This window comes from Peromyscus eremicus, chromosome 14 (assembly GCF_949786415.1).
Source record: "Peromyscus eremicus chromosome 14, PerEre_H2_v1, whole genome shotgun sequence".
NCBI classification, from domain to species: domain Eukaryota; kingdom Metazoa; phylum Chordata; class Mammalia; order Rodentia; family Cricetidae; genus Peromyscus; species Peromyscus eremicus.
The window spans coordinates 67,764,344-67,785,997 of record NC_081430.1 but is presented as its reverse complement, the minus strand read 5'-3'; the positions used below and the strand labels follow the sequence as shown (position 1 = coordinate 67,785,997).

The 21,654-nt window shown below is 41.5% G+C and overlaps 1 protein-coding gene and 1 pseudogene across 1 annotated transcript in view; both read left to right on the top strand.

Moving 5' to 3' along the window:
• Positions 1–18,131, top strand: part of L2hgdh (L-2-hydroxyglutarate dehydrogenase) — a 30,216-nt gene extending 12,085 nt beyond the window's left edge. The window contains exons 5-10 of the mRNA XM_059279636.1: positions 1,777–1,939; positions 3,217–3,251; positions 6,576–6,743; positions 7,954–8,111; positions 9,434–9,565; positions 17,678–18,131. Coding sequence (XP_059135619.1) covers positions 1,777–1,939; positions 3,217–3,251; positions 6,576–6,743; positions 7,954–8,111; positions 9,434–9,565; positions 17,678–17,873 — 852 coding nt within the window. The 3' untranslated portion in view covers positions 17,874–18,131. The remainder of the gene's footprint in view (positions 1–1,776; positions 1,940–3,216; positions 3,252–6,575; positions 6,744–7,953; positions 8,112–9,433; positions 9,566–17,677) is intronic.
• On the top strand, positions 15,861–16,237 carry LOC131924364 (retinol-binding protein 1-like; annotated as a pseudogene).
• Positions 18,132–21,654: the final 3,523 nt, after the last annotated feature.

The following is a 21,654-nucleotide window of genomic DNA, read 5'->3' as shown; positions in this document are numbered from 1 at the left end:
CGGTTAGGGGCACCCACACTTCCTCAGAAGGAGCAAGACCAAGACTAGGAAGAGAAAAAAACAGGAGGGAGACTCTCTAGAGTTCTGAAAGGTGAAAATGCAGCAATTTAAAGACGTGCCTCAAATGTTTATTCACTCAGGAAATATTTGAGGGGTTTGTGTGCAGGTACCAGGAGTACAAAGGGAATAGGAGGATGTTTGGATTCTAAAGAACTGTTGATTCAGAACGAAGCACGTTTGTTGAACATTTCTATACCTCCTGTGTCACAGTTTTTATGCTAGGTAAGGGAGTTAGTTCTGTGACTTAAACATTACCTTCCAAGGTTGCTGTGCCCAGCATCCTATATAGAGGCTAAGATTGAGTGTAGCTTTTGACTTATGAATCTGTAGATTGTTGGACAGTAAGTCTAGCATAAAATCATGTGTCAATCATATCAAAACAGGAGCGACTTCCCAACCCTAACAGGCTTTTTGTGTGCTAGAATTTACCTGGTTAGGTAAATGGTGAGGTTTGCTAAATGTTGCATGTTTTGTGAGCCCTTGGCCTGACCCCGGCATCTGGAAACATGGTTTGTGGAAGGAGGAAGAGTGAAAAGGTTTTAAGGCAATATTACCAGTGAAATATTTAAAATGTTATTTCAGATATTATTTTAAAAATGAACAGCAATGCTGTGTTGACCAAACAAAACGTCATAAAAAATGACTGGTTGCACTCAGCTCCAGGCATCAGTTATCTGAGAACCAGTAACCTTCTAAGGGAAAATGATTGGGATAACTGATGTGTATATACAGTGCAAGGTTTAGCACCAAAACATACTCGGTATTTGTTTGTGACTAGTGGCATATTCACCATTTATTCACAAATCAATCAATCAATCAAATACGCATGAATTTAGACTTATATGCATGCCTTCAGTGACAGAAACACAACAAAAACCAGGCTGTTCATTTCTCTTATTACCTGAATGAAGCTGAATTAGTCAGGGAATGTCCCCAGTCACCGTTTACGGTCTGGAAGACCTGCAGCAGATCCTTGCAGTGCCCTGCATACCATGTGACCAGGGAGCTAGAACAGCTTTGTGTTCTCACTGGCCATGAGTGACGTGTGCACCATACAAAAGCTAGTGCTTTATTTATTTATTCATTTATTTTTGAGACAGGGTTTCTCTGTGTAACATCCCTGGCTGTTCTGGAACTCACTTGGTAGCCCAGGCTGGCCTCTAACTCACAGAGATCCACCTGTCTGCCTCCTGAGTGATGGGATTAAAGGCATGTGCCACCATCACCCAGCTTTATTTAGCAAGTATTATTCCTCCCCTCTAGTAGGCACATCACATCACACACACACACACACACACACACACACACACACACACACACACACACACACACGTTCATGACCAAATTTAGGCATTTAACAAGAGCAGACTTTTCTGTTACTGTTTTAAACACTGTCAGGTTTTTGTTAAGTGAGGATGATGTGTGTTACCTATCAAAATAAAGAAGCATAAAATTCTAAACAAGATTAAAGCTTTGCAACTGGGCGGCGGCGGCGGCGGCGGCGGCGGCGGCGGCGCACGCCTTTAATCCCAGCACTAAGGAGGCAGAGGCAGGTGGAGCTGTGTTTTTAAGACCAGCCTGGTCTACAAAGGGAATTCTAGGACAGCCAGGACTGTTACAAAAAGAAACCCTGTCTTGGGGGGTTGGAGGACAACTCTGAATGAACTTTACTGATTCTTGACTATGTTCGTTGACCTTTCTATACTTTTGTCCTAGGGTCTAATGGCTATTGATTGTCCATATACTGGCATTGTGGACTATAAACAGGTAGCTCTGTCATTTGCCCAGGATTTCCAAGATGCAGGTGGCTCTATCTTGAAAGGTTTCGAGGTAAAAGATATTGAAATAGCTAAAGAAAGCCCTTCCAGAAGTAAGGATGGTAAGTTATCCCCGTCTTCTCTACAAAATACTTGTATTAATTAAAAAAGAAAAGGATTGTTGTTTTTTCCCCTCTGGGCGATGCCTGTAGGAGACTCCCAGGAGCCAGGCTAGAGTAGGGCACAGAGTCAGGCGAGTGCAGCAGGGGGATGGGTGCGATTGGACAGAGCAGATCCACAGTTCCCAGGTGTCTGTGTGCTGCTACAACTAGGCACTGAGTAGACATTTGACTGGCACTGAAGTCTGACAGCCAAGGTTGTTATGTACAGTTGGCCTCCAGACAGTTCCCCGAAGGTCAGAGTCGGCACCTCTCTGCAGTGTTTACTGTACGTACAGACTTCTTGAGTCAGACTGTTGGGGATACGTTTTAGCAGTAGTAAGTGGCTGGCTCTCTTCGGACACACCCAGATTTCCAACAGCAGACCAGTATCATCAAAAGACTCAGCCATTCCGAGTCTGACCCCTATTCCCCTCTTAGACTGCAGTTCCAGCCTGTTTCGTTTTGCTTTGAGATGAGTAGTTTTCTTTTTTAGTAAAACAAGAGGCTTGTAAGCATTCTGTTTGCTGTAAGGAAATTTGAAGGAGAATCAGGTTCTTCCTTAGCAGGGTTTGAAGGACCTCTGGATTGTACGAATCACTCGCCCAGCGTCTTTCTACACTCTAACACGATGAGCAAATTTATTAAATAAAATTATTATAAGTGGGTAGCGGAATAAGTCAAGTTCACAATATAGGCAGATTGTCGTCTTTTTTCCCTGTACATAAGCTTTATAGGCTGTTAATGGCTCATCAATAAGTGGGAACAAACTTGATAAATGGTCAGTTCATTATTGGAATTTTTGTGTTGTGATAATCCTTGCTTCTCTGAACAACCAGTGCAAGGAATCGGTCGCCAACACTGAGACACAAGGTTGTCTTGTGTTTACTATCTCATGCTTTAGTTCTGTGGGTTACATTCAGTTCATTATGATGGTGCTGCTGTACATGCAGAGCATGGAATTGTTGTTCAGTGAGATAGGGGTCTGGGCTAGGGTAAGCTAGAGAATGCGTATTAGTTAATGAATTAAAAGAAGCCATCCTAAAACATGCCAGAGTTTTATGTTTTATCACATATGAATTATTTTAGTCTTCTTACTTGGTTAAAAAAAAAGCTTCAGAATGAGAATTAGAGTACAATTAACACAGTCATTTAAATTTGTTACTGGTATAATATTTCCAATAAGGACAGCTTTCTTTTGCTCAAACAAAAGTTTCACTAGTTCTTTTTGCCCCTGCCAGGGGTGGACTATCCAGTTGCTGTCAGGAATACTAAGGTAAGGATTCTTGAGCTGGTTCACTTTTGTTTACTTGTAAAGTTGTACGGAATGATGGCTACGTTTTTGTCTATGTCTGTTTTATGTGTGTGTACAAATATATGTGTGTGCGAATGCACATGTGTGTGTATACATGTGAGAGTCAGAGCACAACCTCAATTGTGGTTCCTTGGGAGCCAGTCACTGTATGGGTTTGTAAAATGTTTTTATCAGCATATATTAATTGCATATAATAACGGGCTTTATTATTGTGTTTTTTATGCACGCATATGAAATACTTTGATCAGATGCACTGCTCTGTTACTCAGCTTTCTCTTCCCAGTTAGTCTCCCCTCTTTCCTGTCTTTTGAGAATTAAAAAAAATATCTTATTGTATGCATGTGAGTGTTTTGCCTGCACGTGTGTCTGTGCAATGTGTGTGTGTTCCTGGTGCCCTCTGAGGCCATAAGAGGGCATTGGATCCCTGGAACTGGAGTCACAGAACATTGGGAGTCACCATGTGGGGGCTGGGAAGCGAACCCAGGTCCTCTGCAAGAGCAGCCAGTTCTGTTGACCACTGAGCCATCTCTTCACCACCACCGCCCAAGCGGGTAGATACTTGATCACTCTGCCAGCTGCTGTACATTGACTTACTAACAACTGATTTAGGGACTTTGGGAAGAGTGCATAGGTTGTGTAGAGGGAGATGACTGCTTTCCTCCGTTCTCACATAGTCTAAAGCAAGAGCCACAGGACATTCCCTGTCCCTCAGTGTCAGTGAGAAGAGCAGAGTCACTCCTAAGTGGGAGAGGATTTGTGTAGAATTCAGCCTGAGCACTTGTGGGGATATCCAGATTAGAAGGAAGCTGGCGGGTCCCAGGCTTTCCATGCAATCTGAGAAGCCAGTTGCTGAGGTGGACACTGCAGTTCTGTAGCATCCCTCACTGTGTCCAACCGATGAGGGACACATGCCTCTGTTAAAACTGTACTTAACCAGCAAATAAAGACAGTGGCAAAATTATGTTTTCATCTAATAAGATGTAACTATTCCTTATGTTAGTGGAACATGCTAACTCTCCAAAACAGATTTAAAAAACCACTGTCTTGCAGGGCAGTACTCAGGAGGCAGAGGCAGACGGATCCCTGTGTGTTCAAGGCCAGCTTGGTCTATAGAGGAAGTTCCAGGGCAGCAGGGCTACATAGAGAAATTCTCTCGAAAAATCAACCAAACAAACAAAAAAACTGAAACCATTGTCTTTGGGAGAAGTTCAATATGAGTGATGAGATATAAGGGTGATCATTATTAAACATCTTACATTAGATTGGTAGTCTCAACTGGGAATTATTTTTCCTAGGGGACAGTGACAGTGTCTGGAGACTTTTGGTTGTCGAAACTGGAGGAAAGGGTCATGGCTACTGTTAGAGGTCAGGGATGCAGATAAACATCCTTTAGGGAAACAGGCCCCCCCAAACAAAGTATACTGCTTCAAATGGCAGTAGTGCTGAGGTTGAGGAACTCTGTGTTAGATAACACACGACTAGGAGAGGCTGCTGGGAGGAAGCCACAGACTGGCTGACTTAAACAGCAGAATTATTTTCTCAGACTTTGGCACCTAGAAGGCCAATAACAAGGTGCTGTCAGGGTTAATTTCCGGTGTGGTCTTCCTTCCTGGTTTCATGTGTTACTGCTTTTGAATGCTAGAGGTTGAACCTAGGTAACTGGAATTAGTGGCTAGGGCTTCTAAGGTGCCAGGTGAGCACCCCTCTACTGAGCTGCATCCCCAGCTCTCCCTGGTTATAAGTGGCTCCTCCTTCCATGTCTGATCTCAGGTATCTCTTCTTGAAAAGATACCAAACCTTTGGGATCAGGCTTACATCCTTATGACCTCATTTAACCTTAATTGCCTCTCTAATGGGGATAGAACTCGAACTTAGGAATTCTGGAGGAACAAAATTAGCCCATGAGAATGAGGATAAAGAAATAATCAGTAATATATAGACAAATGATGTATTTCCTAAGAGGTGTGAGAGGATATCTCAGGGGTTTGTTTGTTTGGTTTTGGTCTCTCTTTGTGGTACTGGCTATCCTGGAGCTTGCTCTATAGACCAGATCCTCCTGCCTCTGCCTTCCAAGCACCAGGATTGAAGGTGTGCCCCACCATGCCTGGCCCCCAGGGTCTTGACTTACAGTTCTTTGAAGATTCGTGGTGTCAAGCATCTTTCTCATTAATTATCGGTAATTTATACATGTTCGAAAAGGGTGTCTCTTCAGGTTCTTGCTGCAGTTTTAGGTCACTTCCTGGGGGACCAACCTCCACACAGCTCAGGGCTCAAAGGGAAGTTTGCTTTTTTGCCCTTGAGTTCTTGAGTTCCTCTTACAAGGTCAGGAACTGACCCTTGTCAGGTGTATGGCTTGCAAGTACCTTTTCCTTTCCTGGGCAGCAGCTTTGAGTCTGGTGTGGTCCAGTTGTTATTTTTGCTTCTTTTACCTGTGGCTGTGGTGCTGTCTCCAGAAATCATTGCCAAGGCCAGCATCAAGAGCATCTTCTCTGCTTTCTCACATTCTGCAGTTGTAGGCTTTACATTTAAATCTTAACTCCGTTTCAGATGTCAATGTTTTAAAGAAATTTTCTGAGATAAGGTCTTGTTCAGTAGCCCTGGCTGGTCTGGTGTTTGGGATGTAGTCCAGGCTGGCTTTGAACTCACTTCTGTTTCAGCCTCCCAAGTTCTGGAATTATAGGAATTTGCCACAATAGCCAGCTTCAAATTCATCTTTGTGAGTTTTATAAAAGAAGGGTCCAGTTTTGCTGATAGTTACATTGAATTTCTTCTTTTAGAAAAAAAATGTTTATTTATTCTTATTTTTTAACATCTGTCTTCCCCCTTTTGATCTATCTATTTCTTTATACAAGTATATTCCTTTTCAAAAATAACATGTATAGCTGGGTATGGTGGCACACTCCTTTCATCCCAGCACTTGGGTAGCAGAGGCAGGTGGATCTCTGTGAGTTCAAGGCAACCTGGTCAGGTTCCAGGTTAGCCAGGGCTACGTACTAAGACTGCCCTCATCCCCACCCACCCCACAAAAGTATCTTAATTAGCATAATCAACTATATAATGGGATTCAGTGTGCTGTTTCCATGCATGCATATAATTTGTTAATTAAACCCAACCTTCCTTTATCTCAACCTCTGTTGATTCTCCATTCAGTTGGAGGGTTTTTTGTTTGTTTGTTTGTTTGTTTGTTTGTTTGTTTTTTGCAATAAGTTCTCACATAGACAAATACTGTGCCACATTTTCTTTCTCATATTTAGAAACTAACCAGGCTCTTTTATTTTGTACCAGGGAGAGGAAGTTCAGTGTCGCTATGTTGTGACATGTGCAGGACTTTACTCAGACCGTATTTCGGAGTTGAGTGGCTGTAATCCTGATCCTCAAATTGTCCCATTCCGGGGAGATTACCTGCTCTTAAAGCCAGAAAAAGGCTACCTTGTAAAAGGAAATATTTATCCGGTAGGTAGTGATGCTTCTGTCTTCTTACTTAGGGAGCTGGTTGTGGGCATCAAGTGAAAAGAAAAGCTTTCCCCTGCATTAGAAGAGAGGGTTGGGGGCTGAGTAGGTGGTCATTTCATCCGTCTCTGCTGGTTGCTCCCTAAAGCCTTTTTCTGCTCTCATGGGCATTGCGTGTCTCAGAAAGCACGATACACCATGGAAGTACAAAAACCAAATTTCTAAAATGATCTTTTAATAAAAAACCTGGAGCCTGATATTGGGGTGAAAGCTGAAAAATCAAAAGAAGCAGAGCGGCCACAGCCACCACCTCTGACCTCACCAGCTCCTCAGCCTGAAAGAGCTCCAGCCACAAGGGCCTCAGTTGAAAGAGCTTCCTCAGCCGAAAAGGCTCACTTCCTGTCTCCTCACGCCTTATATACTTTTCTCCGCCCATCATGTCACTTCCTTCTTAGTGCTGGGCTTAAAGACGTGTGTGACTTCCCAAGCAAAGGCATGAGACCTCAAGTGCTGGGGTTAAAGGTGTGTGACTCCCAAGTACTGGGATTAAAGGTGTGCGCCATCACTGCCTGGCTCTGTTTCTCTCCAAGACCGGATCAATCTCATGTAGTCCTGGGTGTCTTTGAACTCACCGAGATCCAAACAGATCTCTGCCTCCCAAGTGCTAGGATTAAAGGTGTGTGCCACCACTGCCTGGCCTCTATGTTTAATCTAGTGGCTTGTTATGTTCTCTGACCTTCAGGCAAATTTTATTAGGGTACACAATATATCACCACAAAGTACTACAAGAAATCCAGGTCCTCCCTGCTCTGTAGTAAAAGAAATATCCAACTCACAGCGGTACACTTTGTATGGGTGCCTGCTCTAGTTCCAGGGGTAAAAGTCAGGGTGTTTAAATAAAAAGCTCACTCTTCTGCCTGTGTTTACCCTGATGATGAACAAGTCCCCACAAGTATGTTAGGTTGAACCAGGTGAAATAATATGAATTAGAACAGTTTATCTTTTTCCCCCTTTACCCAGAAATACGGAGAGGTGGAACAACATATATTAACGTCAGTAGCATTTTAAACCACAAAAGGCTGTCTGAATACGACTCACAATGCATCCAGATGTCTAGAGGGAACTGTCTTCTCTTACCCGTTAGACATCTGTATCTGCAGTAGAGTGGAGTGTCGGATGAGATTAACAGCTGGCTGCTGTGTTGGCTCCGCAGGTCCCCGATAGCCGCTTTCCTTTCTTAGGGGTTCACTTCACACCAAAGCTGGACGGCACTATTTGGCTGGGGCCGAATGCGGTGCTTGCCTTCAAGCGGGAAGGTTACAGACCCTTCGACTTCAATGCCAGAGATGTTACAGAAATATTTCTCAAGAGGTAACAGTCACCCTAAGATGATTTTATGTGCTTACTTTTCTTAATGTGGAAAGTGTTTGATATTCTAATGGAATAGATCCTCGTATATGTGGTCGTTGTTGTTGTTGTTGTTGTTTATTAATCCAAATTAAAATCTTTCTGAAATAAGCCTAAATTTGATAATTTGATTTTGATGCTAAGGATCAAAACTAGAGCCTTGCATATACCAAACAGGTTTTTTTCCATGGGACTGTATACCTAGTGCCGAGTATAATGGATAACTACCTCACAAAGATTGTGATGATGTCTTAGCTAAAATGAAAGTAAGGCCAAAGCCATTCATTCATACATCTGGTGGTCCATATCTTAAATGTTGCTAAAAGATCTGAAACGTATAGGACTTACTCTGAGAACATCATTTCAAGCTTTTTACCACTGTTTTGTAAGCTATTAGATAAATTACTGATGAGATGGGGTGTGTGTGTAAATCTAAGGGTGCTATTGTATAGATTATGACACAGATTCTCTACTGTTCTAAGAAATAGCCTCATGAAGTATTCTGTTTGGTTTTTTCTGTGTGCATGCACGTGTGTGTGGAGGCCATAGTTTGATGTCGGGTGTCTTCCTCAATCACTATCTGCCTAATTTTTTTGAGACAGGGTCTCACACTCAACTAGAAGCTCACCTATTCAGCTAGATTAGAGGCCAGCAAGCCTTAGGGATTCTCCTCTCTCGACCTCTCCAGTGCCAGGACTAAAGGCGTGTGCTGCCATGCCTGCTTTTTACGTAGGTGTTGAGGATCCAAACTCAGGTCCTCCTGTTTGCATGGCAACGCTACCAAATGAGCGGTCTCCCAAGCCCTCTGGTCTTTTTAGTAATGTTTCTCTTCGGGAGATTTTCTATTAAACCACTGGAAAGCATTCTAAACTATACATGGGTTTTGTCCTCTGCAGATCCTGTAGCAGAAGGATTAGGTGGAACTTTTCAGTATGTGTAGAGCATCTCCCTTGAGGACCACTACTAGAGTATTGTACCTGACTAAACTAGGAAAGGCGTCTCACTTGTTCAATGCCCTGTATTAAAGTGCTTTTGGAGTGTGTTGAAAGCCTTAATGTTGGCCAGCTTTGTAGACGAACAGCTTGAACCCACAGTCCTTATAAATTTTAAGTATGAATGAATTCCTCTCCTTATCTTGGCCAAAAGTTTCTTTATTGTATAATTTTTCTGACTTTTTATAGATTTATAGGATGCCACCAAAAAAAAAATCTAATAACTGTAATGTAAAGATATTTTGTAGTAATAAAGGATTCCTCTGTCTCATAAAGTCTTCTTTCTTCACTTAGTGGTTTCATTAAAATGGTGCTTCAGCATTTCTCTTACGGAGCAAATGAAATGTATAAAGCCTGTTTCCTCAGTGAAACAGTGAAGCATCTTCAGAAGTTCATCCCTGAAATCACCACCAACGATGTGCTTCGGTAAGGAAACGTGGTGAGGACGGTAAACTGGGAAGGCAGGTCTGGCTGGCCATGGCTCTCTTTCAGGCAACCCATCTTCTGAATCTTTGCTCTCTTTCCCCAAGAGGTTTGAATCCCTTTTGCATTACTGTATCACAGCCCTTAGAGCTGGGTCTTTATAATGATCTACCCCTCTGTTCGTTGTTGTTATTGTTTTGAGACAGGGTCTCTCTATGTAGCTCTGGCTGTCTTGGAACTCTTTGTAGACCAGGCTAGCCTCGAACTCGCAGAGATCTGCCTCCTTTACCTCCTGAGTTCTGGGATTAAAGGTGTGTGCCGACTGGATCGACTCTTAAAAATCTTTAGACACGTACTTCTTGGTGTTCTTCTCTACTTGAAAAAAAGATTTATTTTTAATTGTGTGGGGGTGAGGGTGGGGTATGTGCACATGTGTGCAGCTCCCTGAGGAGGCCAGAGGCATTGGATCCCATGGAACTGGAGTTGCAGGTGGTTGTGAGTTGCCCATAGGGGGCGCTGGGAATCAAATTCAGGTTAAGAACTCTTAGCCACGCAGTGATCTCTCCAGCCCCCTCTGCTTCTGTTCATGTCCACCTCTGTTTATAGGACAGAAGTGGGAGTAGTGTGGCAGTAATCAATCTAAGTTCTTGATACAGAGGTGTCAGGAAAAGTTTTGGTGTTTTTGTTTTTGTTTTTGTTTTCCTTAGAATTAAAGAGTTTCTGGACTTGATGTGTAGATCCTGAATATCATCCAAGCCCACGTATTTTTCCTCTTTGGTGATATTTTCAGTGTCCATGGCAGTTGTTAGGCCTAATCAACAGTGTCTTTTGAGGTATTCATACTGTATTTTGATATAGCCCTCCATGACGCTCCAGAGCACCAATGTCTACTTTCTCTGAGCAGCTGCTGGAACTGGCCTGGTGTGACATGTCAGTGAGCTTGACTGTGCATCTGAAAAGAGTAACAGTCACGTCACCTGTTCCCCTTGGGGTGGGGGAGACCTTCCTGTTCTAAACCTGTCTCTAACGTATCGTTCTGAGACCATGCTCCTTGACTCTTTAGAAGAACTATTAAAAACCCAGTTCATGATTTCTTTATTATCTCTTCTACTCACCTTCTGAAATGGAAGGGATAAAAATATCGAGGCTTAAAAAAAAAATTTCAGGTTTTATTTTCTTGTGCTCACTTACAAACAAAGACTTTTATGTTCTCAGTGGTTTGCAGTTGCAGGCTTATAATGTCTTATATCTGAAAACACACTGGTTAAATCAGGTTTCTATTACTGCCACCAATACTCTTTGGTTGGATGGGCTTCTGGGGTTCTGTATTGAAACTGTGGTGGTGAATTCACTTCCCATATTCAGTTACCACCCTTTTATAGAAGCCTGAGGCCAACCCATTTGCAGGTGCATGTGGGGACAGTCAGCTCAATCACAGATGGGTTCCTCTGTAGAGACAGAGATGCTGAATATATTTAGTGATCCTGTGCATTCTTTCTCTTGATTGATTCTGATTCCTCTAGCCATTAAACTTATGAATTTACTAAACACAAGGAAGATGTATTTGATATCATTTGCATGAGTTGAAAAACAAGTATAATATTACATATTTTTTATGGAACACCATAAATAAAAAGCAATCATAGAACTAATAAGTACCTGATTCGGGAGAGTGGCTACCTCAAGGGAGGGAAGATCAGGATCTGTGACCACCACATGGACCTCTACCTCATCTCTGGTGACTTACTTCTGTATGTGTGTCTGAAATATTAAATAATAAGATCATTAGTAGTTTTCACAGCTTGAAGTCACAGTCTGCCTTGCCTTACTTGTCATGCAGCCCAGTGTATTCAAACCATAAATGTCCTGTTAGTAGTGTGTCAAAAGCATGTAAGCAGTGTTAGATAGTGAAAGCTGACAGAGCATGCATACATGAGCAGCGTACATACGTGAGCACCTGAGTTGGATCCCCAGCACCGCAGAGGAACAACAAGCTAATGGAAGCCGCACTTCATAGGTTGTGCTACTCTGAAATTGTACCCTTAAATATCAGTAGCCACCGAAGGACATTCATCATGTTCTCAGTGCTTAGCAAGGCATTGTGGGTAACAATTTATGGTAATACATTAGACTGGAATGTGGAGTTATTTTCTGTTAGATATATACATAAGGTGTACAAACGTATTGTTAAGTGATTTGTCACCAAGGCTCTTACTATTAGCTCTAAGCTCCTTAAGATAGTTTCTGATAAATACGGTGCCTACATGTTAATGCTACTGTACTTTCTCAGCACTGTAAGGATGTAAAAAGATGTAGTCATATGTGCAATGATTCCCCTTTTCCCACATTTCATTTTGTTAGATGTATTATTAGGGAATTCAAAAGTAAATTTCCAGAATGAAAACTGTATTATGCCATTATAAAATACAGTGCAAGACACTTCTGTAACTTTAGTACTGCTGACATTTTGCGCTAGATAGTTCACATTTAGCACCCCTGGCATTTGTAATGATCCAAAATGTCTCCATATATTGCCAGTATCCTCTAGGGGGCAGACTTTCCCTTGGTTGAGAGGCACTAGTCTAGAGAATTAGGTAACTGCCACACTACAAAATTCAAAGAGAAAATATAAGAAACATCTTTGAAATATATATATAGCCAGTACTGAGGGAAAGCAGGGGATACTTTCATATACACAAAACAGAAGAAATTGAAAACCCATTTGCCAAGAGGAGTTGGTACTGATGCCGCTCTAGAGCAGTAGGAAAGATTTTAATGAGTGAGAAGGTTGGGTTACAGATGTTCTTTACCTTTTTTAAATTTAGTTCATTCTTTTACAATTTCATACATGCATAGAATGCATTCGGATTACCTTCTTCCTCAGCCTTTTTTCCTCTCTTCCATTCCTATCAGCCCCATCCCAGATTCATGGTTTCTGTTGTTATGTGACTTACTGAGCTTGATCAGATGTGACTGTGAAATTGTTTCGGAACTCTTCGTTGGAGCCTTGTGGGCTCACCAGTGGGCACAGAGCCGAAAGCAGTGACTCTTCCCAGAATTACAGTAACCACTAGTTCAGCAGAGAGGAGTCGGGCCCCCTTCGGTCCTCCTTCTATGCCTGACCGTTAACAGGCCTGTTCTTGTGCATACCCAGTGAGGTAACCACAGTTGCAGTGAGCTGTGATTACAGTGTTCGTGCTGTGCTCAGGAGATGGCGTTCTGCAGTCCTTCTCCCTGTCTTACATTCTTCTCTTTGAGTTGTGTTTCTAATTGATGTATGGGTCACACGCAGTGAAATAGGCACCTACTAAGTGCTCTGTGAAGTTTGAAAGTTGTGTATATCCATCGCACAGAACAAGATAATAGAGCATTGGGAACTTATATTTTAATTTCCCCCCAGATAGTAGAAAGGGGGCTTTTGATCAATGTAAATAGAAAGTTAGAACCTAAGGAATGCCTTTTATTTTATTTATTTATTTTTAATTTTTGAGACAGGCCCTGTCTGGCCTGGAACCCTATGTAGAACTTTGAATTCACAGAGATCTGCCTGCCACTGCCTCCCCAAGTGCTGAGATTTAAGGCATGAGCCACCATGCCTCAAAACTGAGGGTCTCTTAGTTAAAAAATATCTCCCTTGATACCAAAATGTATCAAGGAATTTTATCTGTCCGGCCTTGGGAATTAGGATGTGAGAGTGTGAGAATTTAAAAGTGTAAGGACATAAACAGAGAAGTTAATTTATAAACGAGGACCCAGATATGTTTGATCCAGCTTGAATCTCAGTCAGCATCCCCCTTCCCCACTCTCTCTCCCTGTCCCTCTGTCTATAAATTAGAGATTAAAATTGGAAGCCAGTTTGACTGATATGGGCTCAATATTGTCAATACTAAGCATGTAATACTTTATTGATAAGCATAGTTTGCATACACATTGACGTCAAATGGTATGCCATCAGGGTTATGCCTTAAATCCATTGGAAAAAGGTGATGTTGGGTCAGGGTATAGATAAAACAAGAATGGTTATGTTTGTATAATTGTTGAAACATTTATCATACAAAATGGTAACGATAATTCATACAAAGAAGTTCTTTTTGCTTTTTTACATTAAAAAAAAAAGTTCCCCTCAGAACATGTGACAAAAACAAACGCAAACCTGTACAGAGGGACTCGCCTAGACACACACAGACCCACAGGATTCCCTCAGCTAGGGTCCCGCTGAGACTCAGAACCAGGTGAGAGTCAGCAGATAAGTTACAGAATTAGGCCCTTAACAACTAGCGTAGACTGCTTCTGCCCCATTTACAGAATACTGGTATTATTTATTCTTTCACAGGACATTTATAGGATCTCATGTTCTAGGCATATAGGGCTGCCATATGAGTAGAGTAGTAGAGCTCTTCCCAGTACATATAAGGCACAGGATTCCATCCTAGCGCCTGCCAGAAGATAAGATGAGCCTACATAAAAACCATATTCTCCCATAATCCAGTAGGAAAATCACTGCTCCCTCATGTCTAGAAATTAGGTTGGAATTGTTTACCTTCTCCATAGCAGCACCTCTGAGTGACATGTGTTCATACGGTAATACAGATTTATATTGGCAGTAGATCCCATGATGAGCTAGCCTACATAGGACTAGCCCAAGATGTCAGTCACAACTTTTCATAGCTTTTTTTCCCCGCCACTGTATATCTGCCATGTGACAATAATGCAGGGCAGGATGTCTCAGATGGAAGAATATACATAATGATAGATTCAGCTGCTATTGTTGCTGGACATATTTTACTATCTAGGATGTACCTTGCCATTGTATTTAGCTACAAATAGCAAGCATTACATTAAATATAATTCAGTTCATAGTTATTAATTTGCTAAATCATCCTTTTAGTTCTTAAATTGTTAAAAGCTAAAAGAATTAGAGGAATATAGTGTGTAGCCTTATTGAATGAAGGCCTATGATCCGCAACACATGAACCTAGACATGGAGATGAGCTAGGTGTTGTACAAAACATTGTCTACCCTCAGGGCATTTTTGGTTTATCTTACCTAAGGTTTCAAATTCTAGAACCCTGCAGGGAGAACCATGGGGCTCCCGAAGGCACTGAAAACGAAACAGGAAGAGTTTGTAGTTTAGACATCTTGTACTAGTTTGAGCTACAGGAAGATCTTAAGAAAAAGATAGTGTTTCATTTTTAGTTTGAGTTATAGATTTTGAACACTTAGGCAAAAGGTATTGAGGGATAATTTGTCTTTGTGTGAGAAACAACTGTAGATACATTCTTTGCTGTGGTTCATCAGTATTAACTCCAGCATACTTAGTGGAAAAGAGGAACATACAGTTTGAAGCTCGAACGGAGGAAAGTAACTTTACACAGGACGCTGCACACCAGTGGCTGTCTCCTGGAAGACACGGGACAGGGTGACGGGAACCCAGGGGCACTTTAACCAGCAACAGCACTCTTTGCTGAGGAAATCAAGGAGGGCTGCTGGTGAGGCAGATGAGCTGTGAGGAGTACAGAGAAGGGACCCACGCTGACGTGCATCTCTGTCCTCCGAAATGGTCATTTTGGTGCCATCCTTTTTGTGTGCCGATTGCCGTAGCAGATGCTCACCTGGAAATTCTTCCAACCCCAAACTTGATTCCCTAGAGCTGATCATTTACCTTTATCATACAGTTTCTCACCCTTGTGATTCTTACTTAGCTCTGTGAACAGTGTCCCTGAATGCTTCAGGCAAGCTGCTTGATCTCTTTATTTCTTTGAGGTTACACACATACTCCACCAGCCTCTCAGAGCAGTTGTAAGGGTAAATGAGATGGTCTCCGGCACACGTTAAGCTCCTGGTCGATGGTGACTCCTTTTGTCCTTGTCCTTGTGCAGGCAGGCTGAATTCTAGGACAGTGTTATCATGTTGTTCTTTGTATCCTCAGGTTGTTATCTGAGCTGAGAATCAATAAAAACTGTTCATGATTGCCTGACTTCTTGTGTCTTGATAGTACACAGATTTTTTTTTTTCTCACTTTGCTTTGAAAGTGAAAACTTTCAAAGGAGATGATTTTGGATTCTAAAAGCATTTAATTCAAACTTCATCTGTAAATTTTGACTATTTTATAGAACAGCAGAAATCTATATCTAAAAATCTTCCTCTGTTACAAAACAGAGTCTTGGCTGGGGATAAACTGGACGTGGTAGTACATATCTATAGTCCCAGCACTCAGTTTGTAGAGACTAGGATCAGCAAATTTGAGGTGCTCCTGCTCTCTCTGGCAGACCATGACCATCCCTAGTCAGTCCCCAAAATGTCTGTGGTCTTCAGTGGGTACTGGAAGATACTGAGCAATGAGAATTTCAAGGAATACCTGTGTGGGCTCCATGTCAGCGTGGCCTTCTAGAAAATTGCCAGTTTACCAAAGCCAGACAAAGATCATACAGGAAGGCAACCAAACACTGAGCAGCTTTCAGAACTACATCATGGACTTCCAGGTTGGGAAGGAGTTGGAGGAGGATCTGACAGGCGTGGGTGACTTCAAGTGCATGACCATAGAGAGCTGGGATGGGGACAAGCTCCGGTGTGTGCAGAAGGGTGAGAAGGAGGGATGTGGCTGGACCCAGTGGATCATGGAGATAAGAGGGCATGGGTGTGGTCTGCAAGCAAGTGTTCAAGATCATCCACTGAGCAACCCGAGCAGATAAACCTTGGTCTTGAAGAAAAGGTGTCCCTGGCCTGTGTTCAGGATCCCTCCTCTGCCCAGCATGGGGCAGGAACAATTCAGTTACCCTAGGCATCTTCACCTCGTCTTAAAATTGGGACTGGAGAGATGGCTCAGTGGTTAAGTTCAATTCCCAGCACCCACATGGCAGCTAACAACTGTCTGTAACTACAAGATCTGACACCCTCACACAGACATGCATACAGACAGGACACCAATGCACGTAAAATAAAATAAAATAAAAAAATTTAAAAAAAGATGAAGCTACCCCAATACAAGTAAAATTTTTAAAAGTGAATCTAGAAAGGTTCAAGGTCATTGTTGGCTACACATGGAATTCAAGAGCAGCCTGGGCTGCATGAGACCCTGTCTTGGGAAAAAACAAAACAAAACACATTAATTACAAAATAGCATAAAGCCAGGTGTAGTGACTCACGCCTTTAATCCTAGCACCCAGAGCCAGAGGCTCGCTGATCTCTGCATTTGAGGCCAGCCTGGACTACATAGTGAGCTCCAGGACATCCAGGACTACAAAGTGAAACCCTGCCTCAAACAAAACAAAACAAACAAAAAGCAGAACTTGATAAGTTGACTTGCTACAGTATTAACATGCTGCTGAATTAATTCATTTTTATGCTTGCCATTTCTTTTTAATTAATTGAAGGTTTTCCTTACATTGGAGGTTAAACTATTAAGAAATTTTTAAAAATCCAAATTAGGATATATTATTTTCTTTATAAATTATAATAATATTTTGTCAAAACAAAATACAAAAGAACAATAGACTAGATGGAGTATGTATGTAGCTGGAACCAGCTCCTACTTCCACTGATATATAAAAGGTCTTGGCTGCCACCACTGATTTCTATGATTGCCATTGACTGGTTTCTAGTAATAATAATAATAATTTTATGACTTTAAATTAAAAAATGTCTAGTCTAATTGAATGTGAATTTGCCTGCTTCTTTAGAAAAGAACAGATATTTATAAGTAATATTTACTTGGATATTTTTTGATAGTCTTTTTAAAAATTACTTGTTTATTTGTATTTTATGTACATTGATGTTTTGCCTGCATGTATGTCTGTGTGAGGGTATTGGATCCCCTGGAACAGGAGTTACAGACAGTCTTGAGCTGCCATGACCCGGTCCTCTGGAAGAGCAGATAGTGCTCTTAACCACTGAGCCATCTCTCCAGCCCCTACTTGGTAGTATTTATTACACTGTTACTTAACAGTCATTCAGCTGTAGCTAAGGATATGCATTGGCCAGAGTATTTCCCACAGCCCTTTGCTGAACATAAAGCAAGTGGATAAAGGTCTTACTGCCTTAAGAATATTCTGAAACCTCGTAGACTGTCCTGTCTCTCTGGCTCCCATGATTAACACTTTGTTTTTGCTTCTGCAGAGGTCCAGCTGGAGTCCGAGCCCAGGCCATGGACAGAAATGGAAATCTGATAGACGATTTTGTGTTTGATGGAGGAGCTGGAGATATTGGAGATCGTGTTCTTCACGTGAGAAATGCGCCTTCCCCTGCCGCCACCTCTTCCTTGGCGATTTCCAGAATGATAGCAGATGAAGTGCAGCAGAGATTTAAGTTATGAACAATGAAGGGAGCTGTGTCATGTTCCCTACACAAGCAACGAGGGTGTGCCAGTTGTATTTTTAAATTATAATTTAAGAAATTTATTGTAAAACCATACTTTTTAGGCTAAAATAACCACTGACTTATTAATAGGAGATAACAGATATAATTTTTAAAAAATTCTTATGAGCACAGAAGTGAAGTGCTCTATGCCTGTCCTGAAACCCCGAGTTTGTTAGAGATTTACCCAGCCCACTGTGATTTAGGAAGGGCTCCTATAGAAGTCGGCATAAAAATGGACTGTTCCCTAAATCAGTGTTCGGCTTTATAATTTTTTTTTCTTTCCTAGGAAAAAATATGTCCCAATATATTGTAGGGTGTGACATTCTTTTAATCTGAAGCATCAGGAAAGCTTACATTTATTTAGCGATGTTTTTATGTGAAAACTGAAAATGCTTGATTTAAAAAAAAAATACATGAAATTTCACATTTCTAAGTAGCACAAAACAAACTCAGTCTTTGGTGTCAGTCTCTTTGTAAGTGTCTTTAACGTGTGGCATCGTCACTCCATCTGAACAGCAGTGTACTGTGTGCTTGCTGCCTACACAACAGTTTCCTATGGCCGAGAAATGGAAGTCCCTACGAGGACTATGCTTTTTCTAAGAGCAGTTTAAATCCTGACACTGGGTGTAGCACTGTGTAATTTTAACCAATTATTTATTTCACGCCTCTGTCCTTTGGTCACACTAAGGTTCCCAAGATGTTGGCCAGGATCACTGATGATCCATACCTATCTGGGTTTTCAGAATTCCTATAAACTTTGTGAGGCCATTTCTCCATTTTTGGTTAATATCTAACTTGGAGGCATTCACTTTTGTAAACCGCGAAAGTGCCTTACATTCTTTATATGTACTTCATGAACATGTTGAGTTGGTGCCAAGTGCCATACTGAATAATCTGTGTGTGTGTGTGTGTGTGTGTGTGTGTGTGTACCATATTGTATACTGTATGTGGATGTGCCATATTGTATACTGTGTGTGTGTATGTTTGCCATATTGTATACTGTATGTGTGTGTGTGTTTGCCATATTGTATACTGTATATATGTGTGTGTTTTAGCTGATGAAATGTGTCTTACGATTCAGAAAGTTGGAAAATAGAAGTGTAAGTGAAAAACTTAGCCTTGGAAACAGAGCCAACACTTAAGTGAGACACTTCATCCCTTCTCTCACATGTTCTCTCAGGGTTAAACTTTCATTTTCCTCACCAACACTGTGATGGATACCTGAGAAGGATGTGCATGTTGATAGGAAAACCTTCTCTTGTTTTTTCTTTCTTCTTCCCCTCAGCTCTTGGTGATTACATTTATTAAGCTATCTCATCCATTAATTTGAGAGGATACATATTATGATCTACAGTGCACGAGGCATATTATGATCTGTAGTGCATCCCAGGTAAATAGATGAGGCAGTTTTTCAACACTTGGGATGGGCATATTGAAACATCCAGAAATCATTTACAGAGGAAACAAACCCTAATGGTTCTCCATAACAATAGATTCCTGCAAGAAATGCACTGCACAGAGTACTCTGTCTGAGACTTCTGAGTGATATAAACATTATGTTAAGATTATTTTACTTTGTGAATGAGGATATTTTCCTTTTAGATGTGGTGAGGGAAGTGTGCAGTGGTTCTGTTTCATCAGCTCTGAGATGTTACGTACACGAACTAAACTGTGAAAGACGAAATTTACAAAACTGTCAGGATTGAAGCAATCCTTATTCCATTTGGATCTGTATTGTATGCTCCAAAATAATAGAGAAAATTTTGTTGAAAAATGTTATTCCGTTTGTGAAATATTTGATATTTATGTCAATAGGATTTTTTTGTTAAATACTGATATATAAGAATTTTGTGTCTTTCTGAGAAAAGAAAAATGTATATTAGTATTAAAATATTTTAATGATCCTTGGTGTTATGATCATGTTTTACTTCCATTAAAACATTTACTGAGGAGCTGGAGTGATGGCTTAGTGATTGAGAACACTGACTGCTCTTCCAGAGGACCCAAGTTCCATTTCCAGCACTCATGGAAGCTCACAACTGTCTGTAACTCATGCATGTGGTCCACAGACATATGCAGACAATACACTGTTGTTGGTTGGCCCTTGGTCTTTTGGGGGGGCCCCGCCATCCAGTTCCCAAATAAATCACGTGGAAGCTTAGTCTTAATTATAAATGGCCAGCCTTAGCTTGGCTTGTTTCTAGCCAGCTTTCCTTAACTTTAAATTATCCTGTCTATCTTTGGACTCAGAGCTTTTATCTTTCTCTATTCCTATATACTTTTTCTTTCCTTCTTACTCCCTGTCTGGCTGTCTAGCTGGGTGGCTGGCTCCTGGAGTCCTCCTCCTTCTCTGGCTACTTCTTATTCCTCCCAGATTTCTCCTATATAGTCTTGATGCCTACCAGTGCCACCTATCCTTTCTCCTGCCTTGATATTGGCCATTCACTTCTTTACTAGACCATATCAGGTGTTTTAGACAGGCACAGTAACACAGCTTCACAGAGTTAAATGCAACATAAACAAAAGTAACACACCTTAAAATAATATTCTCCAACAATACATCAATGCACATAATAAAAACAAATAAATAAATTTAAAAGATACTTTAAAAAAAAGTTGCCAGCCGTGGTGCACACCTTTAATCCCATCACTCAGGAGGCAAAGGCAGGCAGATTTCTGTGAATTCAAGGTCAGCCTGGTCTACAGAGCAAGTTCCAGGACAGCCAAGGCTTCACAAAGAAACACTGTCTCAAAAACCAAAACCAAAAAAAAAAAAAAAAAAAAAGTTTACTGAAATGGATACCTTTGTTGCATAACACTTCTGAGATTGTAACATTCCATCCTGCAGAGAAGTTCCTCATTCAAGAAGGTAAACAACTTCAAGTGGCTTAAGGAAGTCCCTGAAACTGACCAGATTACTCTTCCACAGTAGGCAGTAAAAGCAGAGTCCATCTCAGATGGAAGAAAGCTGAGCTGCAAAGAAGAGAGAGGCAAGCCCAGACAAGCTGTCTGAAGAGTGGACTGAGTTACCTGAGAGGGACACCCTTCAGTCTGTCAGCTGCAGTCAGGCTGTGCAGTGTGCTCCAGGTTCCCAGCTTTTGTGAGCTGCCACCCATGCTGGGGTAGGCCTCAGTGGTGCAGCTGTCTTGAGTCACTTCTGATCTTGTAAGCAACTCCTCACTCATATTCCTGTAAGTGACCCCAAATAAAACTCACTGGTTTGCCAAGTTGGACTTAGTAGTATCCGAACTTTGATCTGTGGTGGGTTCTCTTATCTGGAGTGAGTAGACTTGTGTGTTGCATCTCCGCAGGAGAAGTTTTGTCACACAACAGCCCTCTATTAGGTAAACTATCATAACTGTAGATAAGTCTTTAAAAACCCTCCGGAAGCTGGGTCTAATAGTGCATACCTGTGATAGTGCTCAGGAGGCTGAGGGAAGAGGATCACAAGTTCAAGGCTCGCTTGGGCTGTGTAGTGAGAGTCTTGCCTCAAACAATAACAAAATTGCTTCTGTACTTGTGAATAATATAAAATTGAGGTATAGAAGTTTATATTTGGGGCTGACCAAGTGAAGCATCTTATGTATTTAGCTTTAGAGTGCTTAGTCTGTGGGGAACTTAAGTACATTTTTAGTGTTGTGTGTTATGTAACAGCTCTTTTATCCACACATTTATGTGTGGATCAAAGTCCTTCCCGTGATCCTCTTGCCTTTGCATTGTTGGAGTGGTGCCATCAC